Source organism: Typopeltis vanoorti, chromosome 1, assembly GCF_054136105.1.
Source record: "Typopeltis vanoorti isolate ZY-2024b chromosome 1, IOZ_Tvanoo_1.0, whole genome shotgun sequence".
NCBI classification, from domain to species: Eukaryota; Metazoa; Arthropoda; class Arachnida; order Uropygi; family Thelyphonidae; genus Typopeltis; species Typopeltis vanoorti.
The window spans coordinates 134,545,563-134,571,035 of record NC_143549.1 but is presented as its reverse complement, the minus strand read 5'-3'; the positions used below and the strand labels follow the sequence as shown (position 1 = coordinate 134,571,035).

At 35.5% G+C, this 25,473-nt stretch overlaps 1 protein-coding gene across 1 annotated transcript in view; it reads right to left on the bottom strand.

Annotated features, from left to right (window-relative positions):
• Window positions 1–15,807: 15,807 nt before the first annotated feature.
• LOC150110451 (choline O-acetyltransferase-like) overlaps window positions 15,808–25,473 on the bottom strand; it is a 63,609-nt gene continuing 53,943 nt past the window's right edge. Inside the window, exons 10-13 of the mRNA XM_090398698.1 lie at window positions 22,996–23,134; window positions 21,523–21,585; window positions 20,237–20,374; window positions 15,808–16,053 (exon numbers count right to left, since the gene is read on the bottom strand). Coding sequence (XP_090254824.1) covers window positions 15,808–16,053; window positions 20,237–20,374; window positions 21,523–21,585; window positions 22,996–23,134 — 586 coding nt within the window. The remainder of the gene's footprint in view (window positions 16,054–20,236; window positions 20,375–21,522; window positions 21,586–22,995; window positions 23,135–25,473) is intronic.

Below are 25,473 nucleotides of genomic sequence, written 5' to 3'. Positions count from 1 at the left end.
TTTGTCTTCCTATCTCTTAATGTTATTTTTAGCATACTTCTCTTCATGCGATGTGTTGTTCTCAGCTTTTTGTTTAGGGCTTCTGTTAAAGTCCATGTTTCTCTGCCGTATGTTAGGACAGGAAGTATGCATTGGTCGAAAGCTTTCCTTTTTAGACTTATAGGGATGTCACTTCTGAATATATCTCTCATTTTCCCATAAACCATCCATCCAAGGTGAATTTTTCATTCAATCTTTTTTCTTTGGCAATCCTCAAAGGATAACAGTTGGCCCAAATATACATATGAAGTAACTTGTTCTATTTCATGGTTTTCAACTTTGACAGTTCTATGGTTTATGTATTTGTTCATCATTATTTTTGTTTTTTCTCTATTTATTTTTAATCCAATTACTTTGGAGGCTTCATTTAGCTGATTTAGCCTTTCTTCCAGATCTTCAAGATTATCTGCTATTAGTACAATATCATCTGCATTTTTCAGATGATATTGTCTGAAATTCTCCATTTATGTTTATTCCTTTTGTTTCCCAATCAAGACTTCTAAAGACTTCCTCTAGTGCAGCTGTAAATAATTTGGGAGATATGGTGTCACCTTGCCAGATGCCTTATTGGGAACTTTTCACTGGTTTTATATAATTTAATTACAGAAGTTGCATTATTGTAAATATGTTTTAGTGTTTCAATATATGGTTTCTCGGTTCCCTGGGTTTCAAGAGCTTTTAGTGTTACAGATGTTTTAACTGAATCAAATGCTTTTTCATAGTCTATATAGGCCAGACATAAGGGTTTATTGTATTCAATTGATTTTTCAATGAGCTGTCTTAATGTGTGAATATGGTCCAAAGTATTGTAATTCTTTCTAAATCCAGCTTGCTCACAGGATTGCATTCGCTCTAGTTTAGATTTTATTCTATTATTTATAATTTTTGTGAAGACTTTATATATGTTGGGAAGTAGGCTTATAGGTCAGTAGTTTGTAATTTCTTCCTTATTGCCCTTTTTAAAAATTAATAATAGAAGTGAATTGTTCCAATTTTTTTGAATTTTTCTCTGTTTTAGACATTTATTAAAGAGTTTAGTCAGCTGTTTGATGACAGGGCTTCCTCCCAGTTTTAAGAAGTCTACCATAATTCCATCTTCTCCTGGGGCCTTTCCATTCTTCATTTCTCGCAGTGCCATTTCCACTTCGCTTTGTAAGATCTCAGGGGCATTGTGTTCTTCACTGGAGTTATCCATAGATGATTCTTGGATGTCTCGTTCTTTGTCTTCATAGAGTTCAGTATAAAATTCCTGAATTCTTTTGATTATTGCATCTCTATTTTTTATACGTTCACCATTTTTTCCTCTTACAGCAGCTATTTCCTTTGTTCCAACTGATAATGTTCGTCTTAGGACTTTCATATTACTATTGTTTTCTATTGTTTCTTTAATTTTCCTAGTATTATACAATTTAATTTCATGTTTCATCCTTTTACGTATAGTTTTACAAATTTCCGTATATTCTATTTTATTGGTGTCATTCAAATCTTTTCTTTTCTTCATCAGATCTAAGGTTTCATGTGTTAGTTTTTCCTCTCTTTGGTCTTTTTACACCTCCTATTTCCAGTGCACAATTCAAGATAGATTTTGTTACGATTTCATTAGCATCATCGATGGTAGTAGCTGTGTTTAACTTTTTTAGTTCATTTTTGAGTGATTCTGTAACAGCTTTTATTGTGGTAGAGGTTTTGTAGATTCACTAAATTGGACTTTTTTTTTATGAGCTTATTCCATTCCCATTTTTTGTTGATCCATACTTTTGCCCTTACTAGTCTGTGTTCACTTCCTGTATTAAATCTCTTAAGCGCGTCGGCAGTGGCGCACTCAGGATTTAATCTTGGAGGGGACCGAGCATTCATGATTTAATCTTGGGTGGTGGTGGTGGGGGGGGAAGGCCGAGTTGAATAGACGATTTGAGAATACACACTACGTATTGCATACGACCTATGACTGATCATCTGCAGTGATTGCCAATACATGATAACCATGATCTCCTCTAGGCCGATCCTGCAAACCAAGTAGCGCTCGGTCCTCCCGAGCACTTCTTCATTCGCCTTGCGTTCACAGCAGCAGTGATTCCCGAGAGCTATAGGGCATTCCCACCTTATGTGACCGCTAATTCATAAGTAGAAATAGAAGACACGACACAACATAAATAAAAAAAATGAAAATTTTAGTTAGGAAAAGATTTTTTTTTAATTTTCTAGTGTTTTCTTTCCTTTTTCTTTTGGAGGGGGCCAGGGCCCGTCCCTGGGTGCGCCACTGCGCGTTGGTATTATTTATTATATATCTTCTGTTGGAAAGGATGAAGTCTATTTCATTGTAAGTTTGTCCATTTGAGCTTCTCTAAGTCCATCTTCGGTTGATTTTCTTCTTGAAAAAGCTGTTCATAATAAAGAGGTTATTTTCTTCTGCAAATTCAATAAGTCTTTCATTCCTCTGTCCAAATTTCAAATTTACCGATGGAGTTCAGATGGTCATCTCTACTTCCAATCTTGGCATTAAAATCACCCGTTATAATTATGTAGAATTCTTTAGAATTATGTAATGTGGATTCTAATATTTCATAGAAATCTTCTATCTCTTCATCTGGATGGTCCGTAGTTGGGGCGTATTTTTGTATAATTTCAGTTGGTATCTTTTATTTATGAAGAGACTTAGTTCAGCCATTCTTGATGTTATTTTGTTAACAAACTGGACATTGTCCTTGATTGCTTTATTTATTAGGAATCCTACACCACCAGTTGAGTTTCTGTCACATTCACAGTGGTAGAGTAGATGTCCATCTTTTAATCGCATGAGAGTTTCTTCTTTCCTTCTTATCTTTGAAAGGCCCACAACGTCCCATTTTATATGGTCCAATTCCTTCATCAGTTCTTCCAATTTATCATCATCCTGTAGAGAATCTGCAGTTATATGTTCCTACTAATATCTTTCTATCATTGTGCACTGTAGGTGGACTCATTGTAGTTAGTGGAGACTGTAGCATATTTTTCGACCTAGTCCCTCTGCCTAAGTCCAGGACACGTTCCCTTTTTATGCTGGGCGACGGACGGGCCAGTATGTAATTTTCCTACTTTATTCATCATTTGCATTATCCTCGTGAGGAGATATTTGGCCTTATAGTACCACGCTGGCCAAATGGGTTGGTGCCTCACAATAGTGCATAAGATGAAATGACACAGCAAAATAGGAAAGATTCACCTCTAGTACTCTAATAGTATTGGGGATAAGGAGCAAGAAGAGAAGGAAGAGGAGGGACCAGTCTATAGATAATATAACAGATGTGTATTATATGAAGTAAGGCATAGTCCAACATCAGGCACCTCAGGTTTGCCACACCCGTACTCACTAAAATGAGCCCCTGAACTGATTTTTTATAGTAATCTATAGAATTCTTTCACAAAATGCTTCGACGAATGCTCTAGATATGAGGAAACATTTTGAATGCAATTAACGCACCACAGGAAGTTTAAAGTATTTCTCTTCATATCATACAGACAAATCGGCCCTTCAGAACACACGCAATTTTCAGACAAAAAATACTTGTGGTGGTTGTGAGCGGTAGGTGGCGCTGATGTAGTCGATTGGTAGTAGCTGCTCGGTAGTGGTGGTGTCCTCCCGCGATGAGTCTTCGGACTCCATGGAGGTGTCACGAATAGTAATAATAATAATGCAATGAGAAAACTATTCAAAAAAAGGTACAGGAAATGACAATGGTTGTCAAATTACGGATAATCCTTGGTATCTACTAGTGAAATTAATACTGAGATCCTGTGTGAACGACTCCCACAGAGTCAGAAAAAAATTATCGACCAATGGGATCGTTCAGTAGAAGGCATTTTAAATTACTGTCCACTTGACGAAAGAGAACATGATATACATGAAAACGATTTAGGCGGGTTTGCATGTGATGGAGACCGGAGTAAAGAGACTAATTCGGATGCATGCGCCAAAAGTATTCAGAGGAAACAAAATTATACAACACGTTAATGGAAACAACAATTTTGCTAATAGCATAAAATCCCAATACGATTTTGCAATTCCCCTACTGCATTCAGTAATACAAGGAAATACGTGACTCATCGGGTGGCAATGACTTCCATTGTATCGTTCATTTTGAATCCAATAAGATACATGAAGTGCATTACCTGAGCATTCATCGAAGAATACTCGTGCAACAAAGAAGCAATTCACAGTGACCATGAGCAACTGGATATTAACAAAACAAGAAACCTTTCAAAAGAAGATGTACAGAGTATTAATTTTCACTTAAAATATTCATCTGAAATCTATCTGTGGAAGCAATTGAAATTGATCTCGTGTATCATTTTAATGAATGTAGTATCTGCTCAGGTAAATGCTATCTGATTGCTTAAATATAAACGGCTAACAGGCTTCACTTCGGCGATATAAACATTATTTATATCGGATCTAATATCCCCTTAATTTAAATAATTTTTATATCGCCGAAAGGAAGCCTGTTGGCTCTTTATATTTAAGTAACTTAATGGGTGCACCTTTTGGACAACTCGTATAGCAGAGTATATAAGTTCTTTTTGCTATACCCTTTGGTATTAATTTGGTCTAGCTACTCACTGATGAAGCCTCAAAAAAGGCTGAAACCGGTCTGGGTAGTGATCTCCTACCATAATGTAATAACATCATACATTTCCTAGGAAATATGTTTTTACATTATGGAAAATACCAAAAATTGCGATCGGAACTTTACCCACCTTTGCAACGAGTTGCCCGTGTTTGTACTACGTTCTAGGACTACTTGCATTAGCTCACGCTAGTATTCGCCGATACTTTTATAGTTTTTTATACTATATTCGGCATGAAACTCTCTGATTTCAATCTTTGAGTTTCTTATGTGGGATCTAATATCCCCTTAATTTAAATAAGGTTATCTGATTATTTTCATGTTTTTTCAAAAACGTCTGTCTTTTTGGAGTTGGCCGACAGAAATGACATTCCTAATGCTCTGCAATTAAATGAATCCTTGCTGTGGGAAGAAACTAAAAGTTGAAATTGAATCACGTAATAACCTCATCAGCTGGAAGTGATTCCTAATATTTTAAATGATTAAATTTATGAATAAATCATTTTTAATAAATTAGAAATTTCTAATAAATGATTATTTTTATAATAATTTTGTGCTGTTTTAATTTTTAATTAAATTAAGATTTTAATATTTTTAGTTTATTTCAATGAGGATTACTCAATGTTAGTTTACAGCAAGAAATTGATGGCTAAGCACCCATTTGTGTGCAAACCCAAATTTGCCTACAGTTTATCAGAGAATCTTGAGTTCGGTAACTGAATCATTTCGTTTTAAAATGATTCATTTTAAAACGATGCGAGTGCTGTTTACTGTGAAAACTAGATAGCACTTCTACTTCAGGATGATCTTGAATGGGCTTCATCAACATGATCAGGCTTTCATCCATCCATTCAGTTCAGAAGAAGAAATAATCTGAAAATTGTAAAAAAAACAAAGCATTGAAATGAAAAAGAAATGCGTGTAAATTTGCATCTAATGTTTCATTAGATGCAAAATGTAAACAAAGTATTTTTATTTTTGGAATTTGCTGGTAATTTTCTAATATTTCTGTGTAACAGCCTATGAAGGTTTATGAATGTAATTTCACACACATAGTGGACCTCAGGCTTCCATTATTATTATTTTACTCTCCATGGAGTCGGCAGACTCTGCATCTGGTTCATTCAACTGACAACATATTTATCATACCGAATCTTCAAATCCTTAACACTCCCTGCATTAACAACATATTCTGGAAATACATTTCATTTACTCGCAATTTTTCATATTAAAAATCCCCCACACACACTCCTTTTCGCCACACTTTTACATAACGTTATTCCAGGGATGGCCTCTGTTTCTTCCCCTCTCACCTTCTATTCTTTTTATATTCCCCTCTGAGTTAATCTGATTAAATCCTTTCACCAACGTAAACATTTCTATCATATCACCTCTTCTCATCCTATCCAACAAATTCTGTAATTCACATTTCTTCAACCTCTCTTCCTAGCTAGCATTTCAGAGTCTCGGTATCATCTTAGTCACTCGTCTCTGGAACCCTCCAATCTTTCTACATTACATTGAAAACCAGGTAACCAAATCTGAGCACAATAGTTCAAGTGTGGTCTGACCTGTGGTTTATACACTTCCTTATCCCTATGTTAGAGTACTTTTAACATGTAGGGATAATGAAGTGGTATCAGAGTGGCACTAGCAATATGCCCTCTAAACTTCAGTCTATTCTAGTATATATATATATATATATACTAGGGGGCTCCGCCCCCCCCCGAGTTCCGGACTGGTAGGCCGGTTCTTCTTGATTTCTGATGACTCGAATTTTGAAAACTCGGAGGGGGGGGGGGGGGGCGTCCTCCTGGCGCCTACGGCGACCAACTTCCCGAGTTCCGGACTGGTAGGCTGGTTCTCCTTGAATTCTGATGCCTCGACATTCAGGCTAGCCCCTGAGTTTCAAAACGTTTCAAATAACATGACAAAAAACATGACACGAAAACGTTACGAAAAAAGGCTTATCATTTTATATTATAGAGTGTATATATATATATATATATATATATATATATATATATATACTCTATTGGTTGAGTGTAAAAATGTATATAATGTACCTGAGCCAGCACTAAGGACAAAAAATGGGAATGGGACATTTAGAATAACGCATCAAGATAGGGGTGGGACAAAGGGATCACTGCAATTCATGTATACTAATGCCAGGAGTATTAGGAACAAGAAGGAAGAATTTTTGGCCTTGATTGGCGCTTCCTGGCCACAGGTTATTGGCATTAGTGAAACATGGCTGACGGAAGATGATATAGTTAGTGGGATAGAATGTGTAGGTTATAGTGTGTTGAGGAGGGACAGAGAGAATAAAATTGGGGGAGGGGTGTTATTGATGATAGCTGATGAACTGCAGCCAAGGAGAATTGAAGTATTGCAGGATAGTGAAAGGAGCTCATTTGAGGCTATTTGGTGTGAGATTGACACTGGCAGAATAAAATATACAGTTGGGTGCTGCTATAGACCCGGTGATGGAATAGATGGTGGAGATGGTATGCATAAATAAATTGATGAAATGAGTGGAAGGAGGGTAATTATTATGGGGGATTTCAACTATGGTAACATTGATTGGAAGGAGGAGAGGACACATGTGAGGAAGGAAATGGATTTTATTCAATTATTAAGGGATAACTATCTGAAACAGCATGTAATTGAAAATACTAGGGGTGTGAGAGTGCTTGACCTGGTAATAGTATCTGAGAATTTGACTGTAATGAATATGACCATGTTGCCACCTATTGGTGAGAGTGATCATAAGGTCTTGACCTGGGAGGTGGCTAAAGGTGTGCAATTTGTGATTAAGACAGGGTATATGTGGAATTACCATGCTGGCAAGTATGACAAGCTTAGGAGATTGCTTGGATCAGTGCCATGGCATGTACAACTGCAAGGGCTGAACGTCGATAGAGCATGGGAAGTGGTCAAAGAGCATTTACAGGAGGTTATGGCTGATTGTATACCTAAGGTCCGAATAGTGAAACAAGTAGGGGTTAAATGGATGAATAACACCATTAAGCTTGAACTGCAAAAAAAAGAAACAACTATGGAGGGAATTTAAAGAAAGGGGTGACCTGCAGGCACACGAGCGGTATAAAGTGCAGACCAGAAGGGTAACGAGTGTGGTAAAAACAGCAAAAGCCGATTATGAAAGGAAACTAGCTATGCAAGCAAAAGAGAATCCCAAACAGTTCTTTCAACATGCTGCAAGCAAGAAAAAAACTGTACATGGCAAAATGATTTTAAGGAATGACGATGGTAAAGAGTTCACTGAACCAGTCGATATAGTGGAGTTACTGAGCGCGCACTTTGCAAAAGTATATCATCCAAGTGGTGACGTTGAAAAAATGAAGGAACCATTAGTTTATACGGGAATTGTGATGAATGAAGTGGAGGTGAATAGTCTATTACAGAACCTTAATGTAAATACATCTGTGGGATTGGATGGTATACTGGTACGGGTCTTGCATGAAGCGGCTAAGGAATTATCAGTGCCCTTGACCATGTTGTTTAATCTGAGTCTCGTGTCTGGCTTAGTCCCGAAGGCGTGGAAAGAGGGTAAAATAGTTTCACTGCATAAAGGAGGATCCAAGACTATGGTTGCAAATTACCGACCGATCAGCATATCAGGAGTCGTTGTCAAGGTCTTGGAGAAAGTAGTCAAGGGAAAAATACAGGAATGGATTGATGAAAATGAGATACTGTACAGAGGACAGCATGGCTTTGTGAAGGGTAGATCATGCCTCAGTAACTTGCTCAAGTTTTACAACAAGGTGACGGCTGAACTGGATAAGGGAAATGGGTTTACAGTGATACTGCTGGACCTGGCAAAGGCGTTTGACAGGATACCACATGGAATTCTAATCCGTAAACTACAACATATGGGAATGGATATAGGGTTGGAGATGGATAGCTGGGTGGTTGATGGAGAGATATCAAAGAGTAGTTTATTCAGGAGTAGAGTCCAAAAAACGGCCTGTGACTAGTGGTGTGCCACAGGGTTCTGTTCTTGGACCACTGTTGTTTAATCTGTTCATTAACGATATAGGGAAGGGTCTAAGTGGGACAGTTCATTTGTTCGCTGATAATGCAAAGTTGGGTAGGGCGATAGTGAATGAAGAAGATGTCAAAGTCTTGCAAGATGACTTAGATCAATTGGAGTTCTGGACTAAGGAGAATGGATGTCAATTTAATGTGACAAAATGTAAGGTTATGCATTTCGGAGTGAAAAGATTAGCAGCAGTATACCACATTGGTGGAATTGTACTCCTAGAGATTGATGAGGCCAGGGACTTGGGAGTGTTGGTGGATAGGGAGATTAAGTTTAGGGGGCACATTGCGAAAGTAGCTAAATCAGCTCATCAACTCACTTGGTTGTTGAAAAATACCTTGACGAGCAGAGACAAGCAAGTTATTGTACCTCTGTACCGAGCCCTGATAAGACCTCATCTCGACTACTGTGCCCAGATTTGGTCACCTCGGTTCCTTCTTGATGGGGAGGAGGTGGAGAGGATCCAGAGGCGAGTGACCAAGATGATAGCAGGTCTATGGAATGAACCATATGAGAACAGGTTGAAGATTTGTGGGTTGCAGAAACTAGTTGATAGGCGGAAAAGGGGAGATATGATTGAGACATTCAAATTGCTAAAAGGATTCTATAGGATTAATTCAGAGGATATTTTTGAGATCAGGACTGGTGGTGGGAGAACTAGGGGACACCCATGGAAGCTGGGCAAGAGCATGGTTAGCAGGGGTGTTAGAGCTGGGTTCTTTACTTTTAGAGTGGTAAATGAGTGGAATAAGCTGCCAGAGTCTGTTGTGCGTGTCATGACGGTGAGCGAGTTCAAGGCAAGGTATGATAGATACTGTGAGAATGTTGAACAGTTGTGTGAACATGATGTTTAGGGCCTCCCTCGATGAGTCTAAGGACTCCCTGGAGTAGCCCGTAGTAATAATAATAATAATAATAATAATAATAATATCGAAACAAGACTACAAGGCAGAAACATGAATATAATTCGTTCTGAGAATTATTCTCGGAATTTGATCCAATGTAGGCCTGTTTATAACCGTTTTAATTTTAGATTCTTTGTTAAGTTGTCATTCTTGTCAATTGTGGAAAAATATTTCAAACGACGATTTGCTATTGCACACCAAACCACTGGAAGAACTCAAAGACATTCGATTTCAAGATCTTCACGGTATTTGTATCCGAATGATTCTACAACCCTTCCATATTATATCTAAAGTTGAATTTATTTTACAAGTAGAGTTAATTGAAATAGCAGACGATTTGAAGTCCCAATATATATTCCAAAATAAAGGATACGCAGCTCATTGGAATAAAGGGATTGGGGATTAGCCCTGAGGATGAAGTTAGCGAGGAAGAAATGCTTATATTAACAGATCGGAAGGTAGAAAGGCTGGGAACCCTCCACTATAGACTGAACTGACTCAGCTAACAGTTTAAACTACAATATGTAGTATTATTATCTTTCTCTTATAATACTAAATATACTGACATTTTAGTTTGATCAGCGTACCCATAAGAAAGTCATTCTGAGCAAGGGCTAAAAAAAAAGCATATTATCTCCACAGGTAACTGTGTATAAAAAAAACAGAAGACAGAGAGAGAGAAAGAGGTTTTTTTATTTTGCAACAGATATCTTTATTTCTGCAACATCTTAGATTAAAATCTTAAATACATCTGTTATCATACATCATCAAAGCGGATAAGAATATAAGCAACGTTAGCATCCAGACAACAAATATATATATCTTTATTTATATAATTATATACAACATATTAATTTATATACCGAATATATATATATTTATTTCTTTTTATTCCAGTAATTTTCTGTAAACATTTGTTATATCTAACAAATATATTCATTATTAAAATCGTGTGCTCAAGATGGCACCAGCACCACCTGCTACTACCATAAATGCTTGTGCTGCACAAAGGCAATATTTTATTGTTGCAAAGAAGGTGAGATCGTTGTTCTTTTATTTCACATCAAGTTCAACATTTGGTTATTGCAATTTATTTTCTCATTAAAAGAAATCCCCGATTCAATTTTGAACACCAGTATGGAACAGTTCAAGTAAGCAAGAAAAAATAATGTGTTTGTATTTCATTTTGAGTTTGCACTCAAAATCAAATATAAAGGTTACATTTTGCTTACTGTACACAGGGAAAGATGACATTGGTACTGAAACCAAAGCTATTTCGGAACTTTAGCAAAATTACAAGTAAACGTTTGGTCTTACTTCAAACAAATCTCATTATATATCACAGTCAAATTTCACTGTTTACAATTAACTTAGAATATGTAAATTGACATTTTCCTCTTGAACTTAAAAATATTGAAGAGAGATAGAGATCTGTGTGTGAGAGAGAGAGTAGAAGTAGTGTCCGTAGTAGATTTATCATTTCAATCCTAACTGTTATTCATCTTTTTTAATTTAACTGTAAGAACTTATTCTATAATGTGGTTTTGTTAATGCGAAGAGTGACTTGTTTATATGACCATCAAAAGGGACAAAATCAGAATAAATGATCATCAAGAAGTATTTATTCATAACAAATTGAATATTCTACTTCTTCGGACATATATCAATAGAAAAGGCAATGACATTTAAAAAAAAAAATGAATTCTGAAACGAAGTATGAAATAATGTGTGGAATAGGAAGTATATATTGTATAAGAAATTATGAATGTACTTAAGCTCTAGCTGATTGTCGTCTTAATAAGAAGTGGTCTGTTAGGATATTTCATTTTATTATATTATTATTAAAATTAGTTATTATTTATTTATAATTACTTTATTTTGTAGCGATTATAGGATAGTGTGTGTATTACGGATGGAGCAGAAGCAAATCCTTTCATACCTTCTTTTAGTTTTCAAAATATCTATTTTTTTATTTTTTATTTGAGAACTTTATATTGTTCAATGATATATTGAGAAGTTTTTATGCATGTTTATAAATCTTTTGTCTGTTTATAGATAATTACTTCATAATTTTGATTATCATTTTTTTTCGATACAAAGTTAATATTATTATAACTATTATGTATCTGAATAGAGGAACGAAATTATAACAAACTATAGATGACAGTACTTAACACTAGATAAAATCTGCAGCAAATGACAACAAAGAGTGCATTTTGATTAGGACTAAGGATATAATAAATCAGGTTTGGTTCAGTTCTTGCGAACCATATTCATTTGTACTAACACAATCCGAAAAAATTTCAGAGATTTTCATTGCTCAAATCAAGCAGAAAACTTCGGTTTTCTGTTGTATTTCAAAGATATGTAAAATTGGTCGTTAATGATTTGATATCAACTCCTCGTTAGAACTTTGAGAACCAATTATGAACTAATTACAACGCTTCTATGAATATCTATGCAACAACATATACAACGATAAACATTATTTTAACAATTAGAAGATTCTTGCTATGGAAAAACCGTTCACCACACAATACTAACAAAAGGGGTTGTTTCCTTCTAATATTCGCTATCCGATTATCGTTCATTCCAGAAGGTCTTCATCCAAAATGTACCTGTGGTGAGTTATACACTGTGCTGGATTTCTTAGTTAATATGTAGTTTCTTAGTTAATATGCCTAGGGGTCCAAAACGGAGGTCTATGCTCAAGACACTAAAATGTCTTAATCTGTCACTGGTTTAACATCAGTAATGTGATAACACTTCTGTGGAAAAACGGATTAAAATATATGAATGGAGACTGAATTAATTATCAAGTAACGTGTTTATTTAAAATCATGTTTTGTCACTAAATAGTAATAAAATCTTTATCCCATAAGCTTTTTGATCTACGAATAGTATGATAACATGCAATTAAAAGAACAATACAATTGACTGAAAGGTAGGTTGACCATATTTCCTTGAGACAAAAACGGGACATTGGGATGGCAAAAACGGGACGGGAGTTATGTAATATCCTGTATTCATGAAAAAGTAAGACGATAAAGTTTTATTACATACACATATTGAGCTTACCATTATTGTTCAGTGACAGAACCCATATAAAAATTTAAGTAGTCCTCCTTTACGTCTATCTATTTCACCACGCTCCTACCATGAATATTTCTCCGATAAAGTGATCTTACGCAGCAAATTTCGGTCTTTCAACATCTTATCATAAAACTTCTCACACTCCATGATACAATTTTGTCTTAAAACTAACATAACCCTCATCGTCACAACACTTAATCTAGATTCTCCTTTGGCCACATACTGTTCATAACAGAAAATATTCTCTCAACAGGTGCTGTACTTCCTGGAAGACAAAGAATAAATTCTACAATATTACAAAAGCCTTGAAAGTCTAGGCGTTTTTTTTTTTTTTTTTTTTTTTTGCTCATTTCAGAAAAAAATCTCTACTTTTGTTCCATCACTTGTACACAGCTCGTCCAGTTAAATAAATTTGAATTCTTTCTGGAGATCCTCATTAAAACTGCAGTTTCGCCTCTTTGACATTGCAAGGATAAACTTAAAGCTTTAAAAGATATGAAATTTAAACCAAAGGCATAAGAAAGCCACCGGTTAGCATACAGACAAAACAAAGACTAACGCTACGCTCAGACGTTGCGTCTGAGACGCGCAAGTGTTGCCAACATGCGTTGTTTATTTTCTCTGAATAAATCACTGCAGATATCGATATTTAGTATAGAATAATGTGACTCCATGGTTATAAAAATTACTGGTATCCATGATATCGATGTACGATTATAGGTTATGAATAATAATTTATGACTGACCAATACGGAGGTAGCAGGGTTTTTTCTCCCGAAAACTCGGGTTTTTCATCCCGCATACATACAAATCGGCCCTTCAGAACACACGCAATTTACAGACAAAAATTACTAGTTGTGTTGGAGGTGGGCGGTAGATGGCGTTGATGGAGATGATTCGTAGTAGAGGTTAGGTGTAGAGACAGTTGTAGGTGTCCTCCCGCGATGAGTCTTCGGACTCCTTGGAGGTATCAGGAATAATAATAATAATAATACGAGAGTATATTTATAGTTTTTATTAAAACGGGACAAAATTGACATTTTTATTAAAACGACGGGACGGCCGGGAAATAAGAAAAAAACGGTACTGTCCCGTTCAAAACGGTACGTATGGTCAGCCTACTGAAAGGATAACCAGCTTTCATTTCTAAACTCTAGAGAAAGTTGGTGTTGGGATAAACGGCCAGGGTGTAGTTTACAACTGTGCTATGATAAAACAACAATTAACCTAATAGTTTTTAGTGGTTAACGCATGGAAGGTATCATCCTACATGTGTGTGTAGGATAATACTCTTTCAGCACAGTACAATGTAAACATTATTTAATAGAAAGGAAATTATAATATAATTCTTATTATTGTTATTTAATATAATTAAACAATACAAATATTATTTATCAGCAATTGCTAGCGACCTCTATTTGTTATCTGGTAAAAGTTTAATTTACTTGAGAATACAATCGGTAATCTCAAAGAATATGTATATCAATAGCGTTGATAACATATTTATAAAGCGAGATTTTTGGCATGAATCCTGTTTATATACAAAACGGACTTGCCGTTATGCAAATAAGCTAAATAATACAGCAATATGAGAACTGTACAAAAAATAAAAAAATAAATTTAAAAAAATAATAATAATAAGCTCGCCTTTCGTATAAAATTCGTGCATTCATTACTTTTGGTACAACGGATAAGTTTGTTTTTCCGTATTCACGTACTTTTTAAATTATATAAATATAATTATAAATATACTTAAATATATATTTGAAATATATTATTTATTATTGTGATTTTCATTTTTACAAATGACTACTTTAATCAAAATTTTATTTATCTAAACCGAATTTATACCTCTTGTAATATTATTTAGAATACGTAAAGCATACATTTATTCACTTTAGATAGATAAAATACAATGATAGTTCGTGAAAATCATTCAATTGTCAAATAATTCTGAAAGGTAGGGGGGCGCCGCAGTACAAACTTTGGATTCTGGTCTAGGATATTCCTTTCGTCAGTTGTTCTGCTCATCAATTGTTGAGATAAAAATTCGCTTGGCTCATACAAATTAGTGGAGATTGTTTCGAAAATATTAAGTAATCGTAGAGGATCTGAGCCTATGTTTTATATGCACAAATACTACATGCAGTGATAATTTTTTTCAGGACATAATTAACCTTTGTTGAAGTTTGAATTAAAGACAGTTTTTTGTTTGTTTGTTTTTATTTTTGTGAATGGCGTAACAAAGATATCCAGAACAGATCCCCCCCCTCCCCCTGCATTCATAGAACTCACTTTCAGACACACGTACCATTATCTAAAATCTAGTAATGGCAGTGGATTGCTGACAGCGCGAAATTATTGCCATTTAACTATTCAACACTCGGCTTCCTTTATGGGAGTTAGAGACGTGATACTAACTCGGCTTTTGTGTTGTGTGTCTCTCTCTTCAACGGCAATGTTTACGTACAATCATAGGAAACTACTTTGAAATGCAGAGTCAAAAGACTACGTCTACAATATTCTCATAATCTCTCTTTGAGCATATTCCTATGTGGTGAGGAACTTAGAGTTGCATGAACAACAAATAAGCTGTTAGTCACAGAAACAGAAGACCATTTGAAAGAACAATCCACAGAAATGAAAACGGAAGATCTCTATAGGACGTATGTAACTGTATTCAAATCAAGTTACGTGTTATTGATAAGCGGTGGCATCCGACTACCTACACACTCTTCTAGATTGGAAAAGGAATAAAGTAACTCGAACCAGGATTAGTAGCTCTTTCTCCCTATTTACGAGAACTCATTTTTCATTCTTTCCATACATCTTTTTACGATACCTATCTCGTCACCATCTTTGTCGAGTGGACCCTCTTGGATGAATAACATATTGGCTCGATAAAAGCGACTGCTGAAGCGTTTACTCACCTATGCCTTAATCACCTCCTTTCTATAGAGCTAGCTTGATTTTTTTTTGTCTGTTTTTCCTATTGCAATTCCTTGTCTACTTACCATCTTATTGGCGTGCGTATCATCTATTGCATTTAGCGGCCTCTAGCATCGATTTTTTTTTTTTTTTTTAACCAATGAAATGAAAATTTTCACTTGATTTGTGGTTGGTTGGTCTTTCCGGTTATTTCAGCAGTTGTTAACTTCAGGCATAATTCGCGCATTTGAAGTAGACTTCCTTCCAAACTAAGAGCAAAAAAGTCCGAGCTCGTCTCTTGAGAACTGAAAAAAGAAGTTATGCTGAAATCGACATGATCACTACACGGATTGTAGCAGCATCCGTATCCATCCGTCACAACGGGACCATAGCCTACAAGGACACCGAGTTCCGTTGGGAGCTGCAAGAAATACAAAACCATCAATATAATATTCAGAACTCATTAACATCTAGATTTTTTATCAACAACTGGAAGTTAATAATTTCAAAAAATCAAGTTGAAGAACGTCGTTGATTTTTTTATCATTCACACCCCCCCCCCCACTTATTCGCGGGGGATACGTTCCAAGACATCCCGCGGATAGTACCGAACTATATATACTATGTTGTTTGCTATACATACATGCCTATGATAAAATTTAATTTATAAATTAGACACAGTAAGAAATTAACAACAATAACTAATAATAAAATAGAATGCTTGTAATCAACATACTGTAATAAAAGTTATCTGAACGTGAATGGAATCTTAGCAACTTTAGCACACTTTTTTTTTTCTTCTTTCTTTTAGGCTTCTCTTTGGCATATCCGAATTGCCAGCATCACTACTGTTGCATTCTGGGGCCATTATTAAGTAAAATAAGGGTTACTTGAACACAAGCACTGCGATACCGCGACAGTCGATTTGATAACCGAGAACTACTCAGAACCGCGAGCAATTCCAGATATTCCTGATTTCCAAAGGCTGCAAGGTGCGTGTAGCTTTTTCCACCTTTGCAACGAGTTGCCCAGTGTCGGACTACCTCTGGGATCAGCCGAATTACTAAATTACTGTCTATTACTAAAAGAAAGAGCCATACGGCTTCATTTCGGCGATGTAAAATTACATAGCAAAGTGGATATTAGATCCGACTACAAAAGAATGTTTGTAGAAACTGAGTGTTTCGTAAGCTCTGGTCAGCTTATGAAACTTTCACAGTTTCTACAAACATTCAGCTTTGAAATAATGTTGGATCTAATATCAAATGTGCCGATGCAATTACAAATTGTTTATTTCTGGAATTTTCCATTTAATATCTTAAGACCGAGGTTGACCACGGATAACTGAAACCGCAGATAAAGGGGGAGGGGACTATGGTGTGTGTGTGTGTGTGTGTTTGTGTGGACAACAAGACTAGAGAAATATATAATAAAAGCCACCGTTTTAATAAGAATTATAATAACCGTTTTATTTTCAGCAAATTGTGTTATGCATTAAAAGTAAGAAAATTGTTTTCGATTGAATAATTTCAGGCCTGGCGGTCAGTTTTCGCATGTTGAATATCGAACTGCCATAATAGCATAGGCAGAAAAATGAAAGGCTCATCATCAACAATAACAACAACAATAACCAATAGCAATAAAAACTCCATCAAGCTTTCTTTGCAAAACTTTCCAGTATTTGTTAATTCACTTCTGGAATTTAGAGGCAGCGGAGTCAGAAAAAAATGTTAAGACTGCGTAAAAAACAGTCGATCTGTTGGATAAAAAAAATATAAACTTTGTGAATACTTGGCGGTATACTACCAACCATTGAATAATACTGACAATATGACTAAAATAAACTTCAAAAAATATATATACTGATATATGCTTATGCTATTTTAGAATAATTATTTAGGCAGTTTGTATTTTACGTTAAACAAAATACTGTTCTGTAAGTTTCCAGTTTTATTCATCACGCTACAGTCTTTTGAAACAACTAAATGATTATTTTTTTAATATCCAGCAAGGAAATTCGTAGCTTTCAAAAGTGTATTATCGAAGGACGAAGTTTTCCCCCGAAAAAATGTCGCTTCAGGAAAATTATTAACGACTGATGGAACTGATGGAATGGCTTGGCAACTTTAAATGAGCAACTTTGAGAAGGTAATAAATAATAATACACTTCAAACTTAGTTTTTATATATGGAAAAACAAAGTATATGATGAAGACACTAGATGCTATAGGTATTGCAGATCAATTATCTGTCAACTACTAACCAACGATAATAAAGCAAATTTATCCATGTCGTCTTAGGGATTGCATACTTGATTTAGCTGCAATTCTAGCCCTAGAAAATAAGACTCGGGAGCCAGTGTATTGTAATTATTAAGTGCATGTACTCTTCAGGTGGTTTGTCTGCTTTAAGAGAAGAAAAATCAGTTTCCTTGTAAAATACTGCTAACATTGTCCACCGTTACGGATGCTCTAGTGCATTAGTAATTTCTTTCCCAATGCCGGTTAACGAATCACACTGCTTACAGATCCGTTTCCCGATGTAGTTCATTCCAGAAAGAAACTGCATTCTCCAATGCAGCTTCATTCTATATTCTGCAGACTGCATCGTGTCACTTTGCTCTATGTCCAAGGTCCATGGTCTCCGCCCTTCTTAATCATGTTTTAATTCCTTGAGAATTTATTCTCATCTCCAGGACAAAAAGTATCTCGAAAAGGAAATTGTCTTAGTTATATATAAATCATTTATAGATTATCCTTCTGACATCTGTCGCCTTCATCTCCTGTTGGATGGAAACATTTTCAGAGACGTTTAACTACTCAGAATTAATCCTTATTTCATGTGTTACCAATCCTGCTGGATTATTAAATGTTTATCTGCTCTGAGTCTTCTACATTTTCTAATTTGGTTTTGGCAGAGTCGAACAGTTTTCTGCAATGGCAGAGGCAATGACTACAACATGTTGACTAATGTAATGCTATTATTATTTCTGGCTGGCATTTTTTAAAATATATATATATATCATCAAATTCCTGCCATGTACCCTCAAGGGGTGTACAGGATATGATAGTACTACATGAAAAATTTACATCATTACTAACTTCCTATCTACAATTTTCCTCCAAATCAGTCTGTTACTTGTCAAGACTCCAACATTATCAGATCTTATATTTCTATCGTCTAAGGCACTTTGTACCGTATCAATCCACCTATATCTTGGTCTTCCTCTGAGTCGTTTTCCTGCCAAACTGGCGGAGAACACTTGTTTTGCTAATCTTTCTTCGCCCATTCTGTTTAAGTGACCATACCACCTGAGATTAGCTCTGCTAACGCATTCCTGGATGCTGACAATGTCAAGTTCTTTCCTAATATCTCGTTTTTAATATGATATTGCCATTGATGCCATCTGTTCACGCCTCTAATCTTTCTCAGGACTCTCATATCTGCAGTCTCTAGTCTGGTCAAGTGTTTTACTTCTAACCCAGCTCTCAGATCCATAAGTTAAAACTGGTTTGAACACTGTCTTGTATACAGCTAATTTAGTCTTTTGGCTAATTTCTCTCTTATTCCATATGAATTTATTCAATTGACTGCCTACCATACCAGCTTTGTTGATTCTGTTGTCTATTTCCATATTTAATTTACCATCTTCACTAAAAATCGTGCCTAAGTAGCAGAAATGTTTTACTTGTTCCACAGGTTCTCCATTCACAACACAATTGACATTTTCAATGATTCTGCCTATTTTCATTGTCTTTGTCTTTTTATTGCTGACCTTCATACCATATCTATTACAACGGTTATTCAATTTAATCAGGGAATCTTGCATATATATATATGCACTCTGCTGCGAGATATCATCAAAAAGTATAAATCGCTTTATTTTTGTTTGATTTTCGTGTAGAAGATCATGTTCCATTGTATCGTATTATATTGTATCAGTAAAATAACTGAAACATTAGAACATAAAACTCAGTGACGAAGTGTGAAATTGGTGAAAAATAACGGATATCTGTTATTGTAAGTCCTGAAGTGGCTTGTCAATGGAGCACACTGACAATAATCACAGAATTGATGGAGGTACGAATGCAAGCATCATCATAACAATCTTCAGGACTGGACACTCAGTCCAACTTTGATTAAACACAATATTTCGCTACTACAAAATTCTCTGTAGCATAAGAGAATCTTGAAGACCAATAGAACTGAAAATACGGATTTGGAAAATAAAAAAAAAATGCTGAGAATGAATTTTAGTGATACCGGGAACTGCCTTTAAAGGTGCCGCCAGTAAGACCACTACATCTATACAAAACAAACCTTTTCTTAGGGGGAAAGGAAATTAACCCCAGGTTATTATAAATTCAAAATGATAGTTTCACAGCTTGATCAGTTTTAATTCTTTTTTTGATTAACATGAGCTCCTAGAACAATTGTTTTGTCCGTTCGCATGCATCTGCTAACTGGATCGATTTTAATTAAATTTACTATTTGCAATCATTATAAAAATTCATTAACCATTTTAGTTGAAACATTCAAGTACTTTTCAAAATATAGCGTATTTAACAAAACATTGACATCACTCTCCAATGATGTGAGATTTACCTGACTTGTACTAAGCCTGAAGTGAAGAAAGTCGCTGTAGGACTTGTCTGAAAACAAAGATGAATCTGGCATGTTCAATGATTTGGCCATCTCCCGTAACGCCATAAGGTGGTTGTCAGGTCCTTGGCCATTGATTGTCTAGAAAGATTTAAAAAAAAAAAAAAAAAAAAAAAAAAAGAACATTAGCCAATATTCTCATAATAGCACTAATTCATTCTTATACTGATAAAAAGCTGAAACTGTAGAGATTGACTAAAACTAAAGAGACGAAAGTCTAATTGAAATACAGAGCCCGTGTGGCTCTGTACAAAAAGTAGCAGTTTCCTCATTTTATGGATTTTGGCATCAAAGATTCTTCCTGCAGTATTAATCAATCTAGAGTTCAGTTTAATCGAGAACGGACATTATAAATCTATCATTTTGAATTGACTGACGTTTATGTGTAATGACTAACATTATGAAATGAGCTGTGTATGAATCGTGGATTTTATGTGCACACTTGAATGTGTAAGAACGAATGGTATTTAGCATAATGCTGATTGAACTGAATGCTCATAAACAGCATTTGATTGTTGGTTTTAGTGATTGAAAATTTTCAAGATAATATCACGCAGAATATGAATAAACTGAATGATTATATTCGAAGCTGAGAATGTTTCTTTCTTAATGAATAATAACCTTTTGCTTGTAAAAAAAATTAAAACCTTTTTATTAATAAAAATTTCACCTAGCATATTGTAGGTAGCTTCAGTGGGAAAGTTAAAATCAACACAAAAAAAAACAAAAAAAAAACGCAGGCATATGTTTAAAGGATTAACACTGCAGATATCAAATTATGAGCTTTAGGGGGCAGCACAATCTGATGAAACTAGAAAAGTGAAGTGCTTCATTTGACAATGAAGGACTTCACTTTTCTTAACTATGACTGCAGGTGATAGACTGTTCTGTTTTGGCTCATGATGCTTATTTCTTTCTAAGTTTGTCTGCCTTATTGGCTATCATCTGAGCTCTGTGGCCTGCAGGCCGTACATTCGAATAATGATAATCTCTTACGTTAACATCACCGCTTTCAAAGATCTTGAATTATTTAATCTTAACTCTTGCATTTCAATTTATTAAAATAAAAATATTGATGCTATTAAGTTATTGCTATGCTGGACTGGGAAATTTTAAGCAACACTTTTTACATCTTTTAATATTTTTGTTTGATCTGGCAGCAAACTCTTTGACTGATCGTTGCATGCATAAGTATATACAAGTATTTTGCATTATTACAAATCACTTACGTAAATAAGCACTTCTGTTTGCTTTTTCACTGCTGTCTTGAAGAGCTTTACCTTCTCATCATCCTATAATTATAAAATGATGCTGATATTAAATTTATCAAATATCTCACTACTGAAATCTTTTAATAGAAACTAAGAATACAGAAACATTTCATTTGAGGTAGTAATTCGAATATTTTATAAACCAATAATCTAATAATATTGCTCTTAAGACAGTTTTTAAAGTATGTTATTGTTATATAATGCATCTGATTATTTGACTGGATTACATTTTAATATTTTATTTTAAGAAAAATCAGGAAACGAATGATGTGGTTTTAAGAATATGGAAATTTTCGAGTTGAAAGACGACAAAAATTTCGACATCTCTATTAGACCATCCAGTAATGAAGTTAATGGTCAAAGGAACTCATTCTTTTGACAAGACAGATGTGTTGTATTTTATGCCTTGTATAAAATACAGAAAATGAATCAGACAAAGTCAAACTCGCAGTAAAAGAAAAAAAAATACAATTATTGTAAGAACATTGGTGATAGTAGTAAATCACTAATATATTATTTCTAGTACATTAGTGATCTGCTATCACCAGTATCACTTACAAGACTACTTTTCAAACAGATCTTTCAAACAGTGTTTCATTTTCAGCTTCAAGACACAGAAATAAAGTGAAAATTACGTGAAAATGACACAGAAATAAAGGACACCTTGAAATGTTTAGTTTGTCAGCTTTTTCTTCCAATTCTGCAACTTAGAGAACTTATTTATCTGTCATACCTCATTACTCTACTTTTCTCTTGTCTTGTCTTAAGCTTTTCACGAACCATTGAGGTTCTTTAGCTGTGGACTTCACAACCGCGACCGTCTCGAGGATAAGGTTATCCGTCGCGACCGTTCTGGGGGGACGAAAAAACCGAGTTTCCGGTGAAAAACTCTATAACTCCGTATGAGGCCGGCTTACTCACCTTTAGTCGAAAGAGACCAGATAAAAGTTCCTCACGTCATAGACGGGAATCGAACCCAGGTCTTTCCGACCAAAGGGCTTCGTCTATACTGACTGAGCTACGAAGGCTCACTTTACTTTTCTCTAAATCAATAAAACTCCAACAGTAGCTGATTAACACATACGCAAAGTCCAGTCTAACTATAAATTCACCAAATTCTCCATTTTTGCTTTAATTCCATCCATCTTTATTCCCCGTAATAGTTTTCTTTACTTAATGTTCCCAAGAAATCAGGCTGTTCAAGAAGAACGTTAATAGATTCGTTTGTCTTTTCAATATCTTATCACACACGACTAATGCACTTAACTTCGGCAAACTTGTGGTTGGAGAAATACTTTAAACTTAGTACATAGATAGATGTATTTTAAATATTAAAATATCAAAGAATGGTTATAACTAATTAAGTGACATTAAAGTAAAGAATATATTAGCTAATTTACATTGAAACAGAATTAGGAAATGAGCAGTCACCGTGACTTCTGTGTCATCACACATAGCTCGGACCCACGCCAAGGCTTCCGATGTAGCTGCACGAATGTTGTCTACTCTTCCAAGATGGAACTTTCGCAAAGACGCACTTTCGTATGTAGACACGAGTTTTCTGTGCACCCTGCAGTGATACAAGAAGAAAATGATCTAAAGCAACTTTCATTATCATCGAAATTTGTCACATATGAGAAATAATCAGATTACATGATATTTGATTGTGAAACCATTGCATTCAGATTCTGAATTCAAATCATAATTGTATTAACTGTTATTGGAGAAGTGCTTCCTAAAAGGTTATTCAATAAGTTATAAACATTACTCTTAAAAATATAATGACACGCAGACATTATTGATACAGTGGAATATAGCTTTAAGTGATGCGGCCAATACCCGCTTTGCTTGGATTTATCTAACAATGGAGGGGTCTCGTTTGTAATTAGCGTTCACAGCTTCTCTGAATTAATGCACAATAGGGTGTTTTAGAAACGTTAAATGCTTTCTTAAAACAACCCTAATGGTAATTGTTTGAGGGAAAACATATCATCGAGTTTGGGAAACCTGTTTGTCTTTATTTCCGTAGAGATTTCTATTAGCAATGATTCTGAATTAATCTTAATGAATGTCAGTAAATTCTGATAACACATCGTACAGCTAAAACACTTCACACACGAATATAAAGCATGAAATCGTTTATGCAAACAAGTTACTCTGAATAACATCGACAGGATTATATCAGATAAAAACCTGAATGTTGGTAGCACGATACACACACACACACACACACACACACACACACACACACACACACACACACACACACACACACACACACACACACACAAATGCTTACGCTATATATTTATTTGAACGGTACGATTTTAATGAAAACGTCGAAACTGTATCGTTTTTATTTCATTTTATTTAAAGATTTTTTCCCAACAAGGGTTATACTGTTGGGAAACACAGGAAGGTGTCTCAAGGGTTTTGCAGATTTTACTTTTCAAATAAAAAAAGTTAGATAGAGCTAAAAACGGCCTCGCTTACTCCCTATATATACTGGAATAAAAAGGCGTTAGCTGATTTTTTTTAATATTTTTTTATAAAACATAATTACCGTTCCACACCGTATCATTATGGGCAAGGTTTTAATGGAGAGGGCGCTGTGGTATGCAAAATGAACTGACCTCAAATGACGTCATGAGAGTGGTACTTGACTGGGAAACATGCGCATGCACGAAAACACAAACCAAACTCATTAAAGATTGTAACTTGAAATGCAAATGGAATAACAAATAAAATCCTGGAACTCCAAGAATTTGCATCCAGATACAAACCTGACGTCATTCTAGTCAACGAAACACACCTCAGACCAGCAAATAACCCAAGACTTCGAGGCTTTATCATGTACAGAAAGGATCGACTCGGTGCAAGAGGAGGAGGCACTGCTGTCTATATAAAAAGCTAATTAAACCACAACTCAGTACCTGACCTCCCAACTATGAACTTAGAGGTGACCGGAGTGGAGGTACACACTAGCAACGCAGGCAGTCTAAAGATTTATGCAGCGTACAGCCCTCCTGGACTCCCACTACTGATATCTGACCTGGACTCCATCCTCGGATCCAAAGACTCCATAATCTTAGCAGGAGATCTCAACTCCAAACATGCAGCCTGGTTTAGCTCATCTATTAATACCAAAGGACACATTTTACACAACTATGAAATGCACAACTCTGCCATCGTGGCTGGACCTACTGAGTCCACTCATCACAGCCCAACAGGAAGATCAGATGTTCTGGACATCGTAATACTTAAAAACATCCCATACCAATACCAACTAGAAAAAATAGAAGAACGTTCATCAGATCACAACCCCATTCAGCTCAGGCTAGGCAATCAAGAGCAGTTCTCACTCCAGCACTCCTTTATAGTTTGGAACAAACTCGCAAAAACTCTACCAGAATACATTGGTCCACCACCCATCATACACAAAAAAGAACAGATAGATATAGCCATAATCAAGCTAACAAGCCAAATGCAGAAAGCAATAGCCTCAGTAATGCAAACCACTCTCCACCACTCCACCAACAGGATCCAAGAAGAAATCATGGACCTGATTAGAACCAAGAACAAAGCAAGAAAGAGATATCACAACACTAGAGCCCCACAGGACAAAACAACACTAAACAATCTGAACAGAAAAGTCAGAGAAACTCTACAAAACCACCGAAATCAAGAATAGGAAACCAAATTAACCATAATCAACTCAAAGGATCACTCCGTATGGAAACTTAAAAATCCTACGCATCAAAAGGCAGCCCTTACCTCCTATACAAACCAAACAAGGAATAGCACACACAGACAAGTAAAAGGCAGAAGCCTTTATAGACAACCTGGCGGAGCAGTGCAGCCCATCGTACAAAAGTCTTAACATTAACTTCATCTATAAAGTTCATCGCC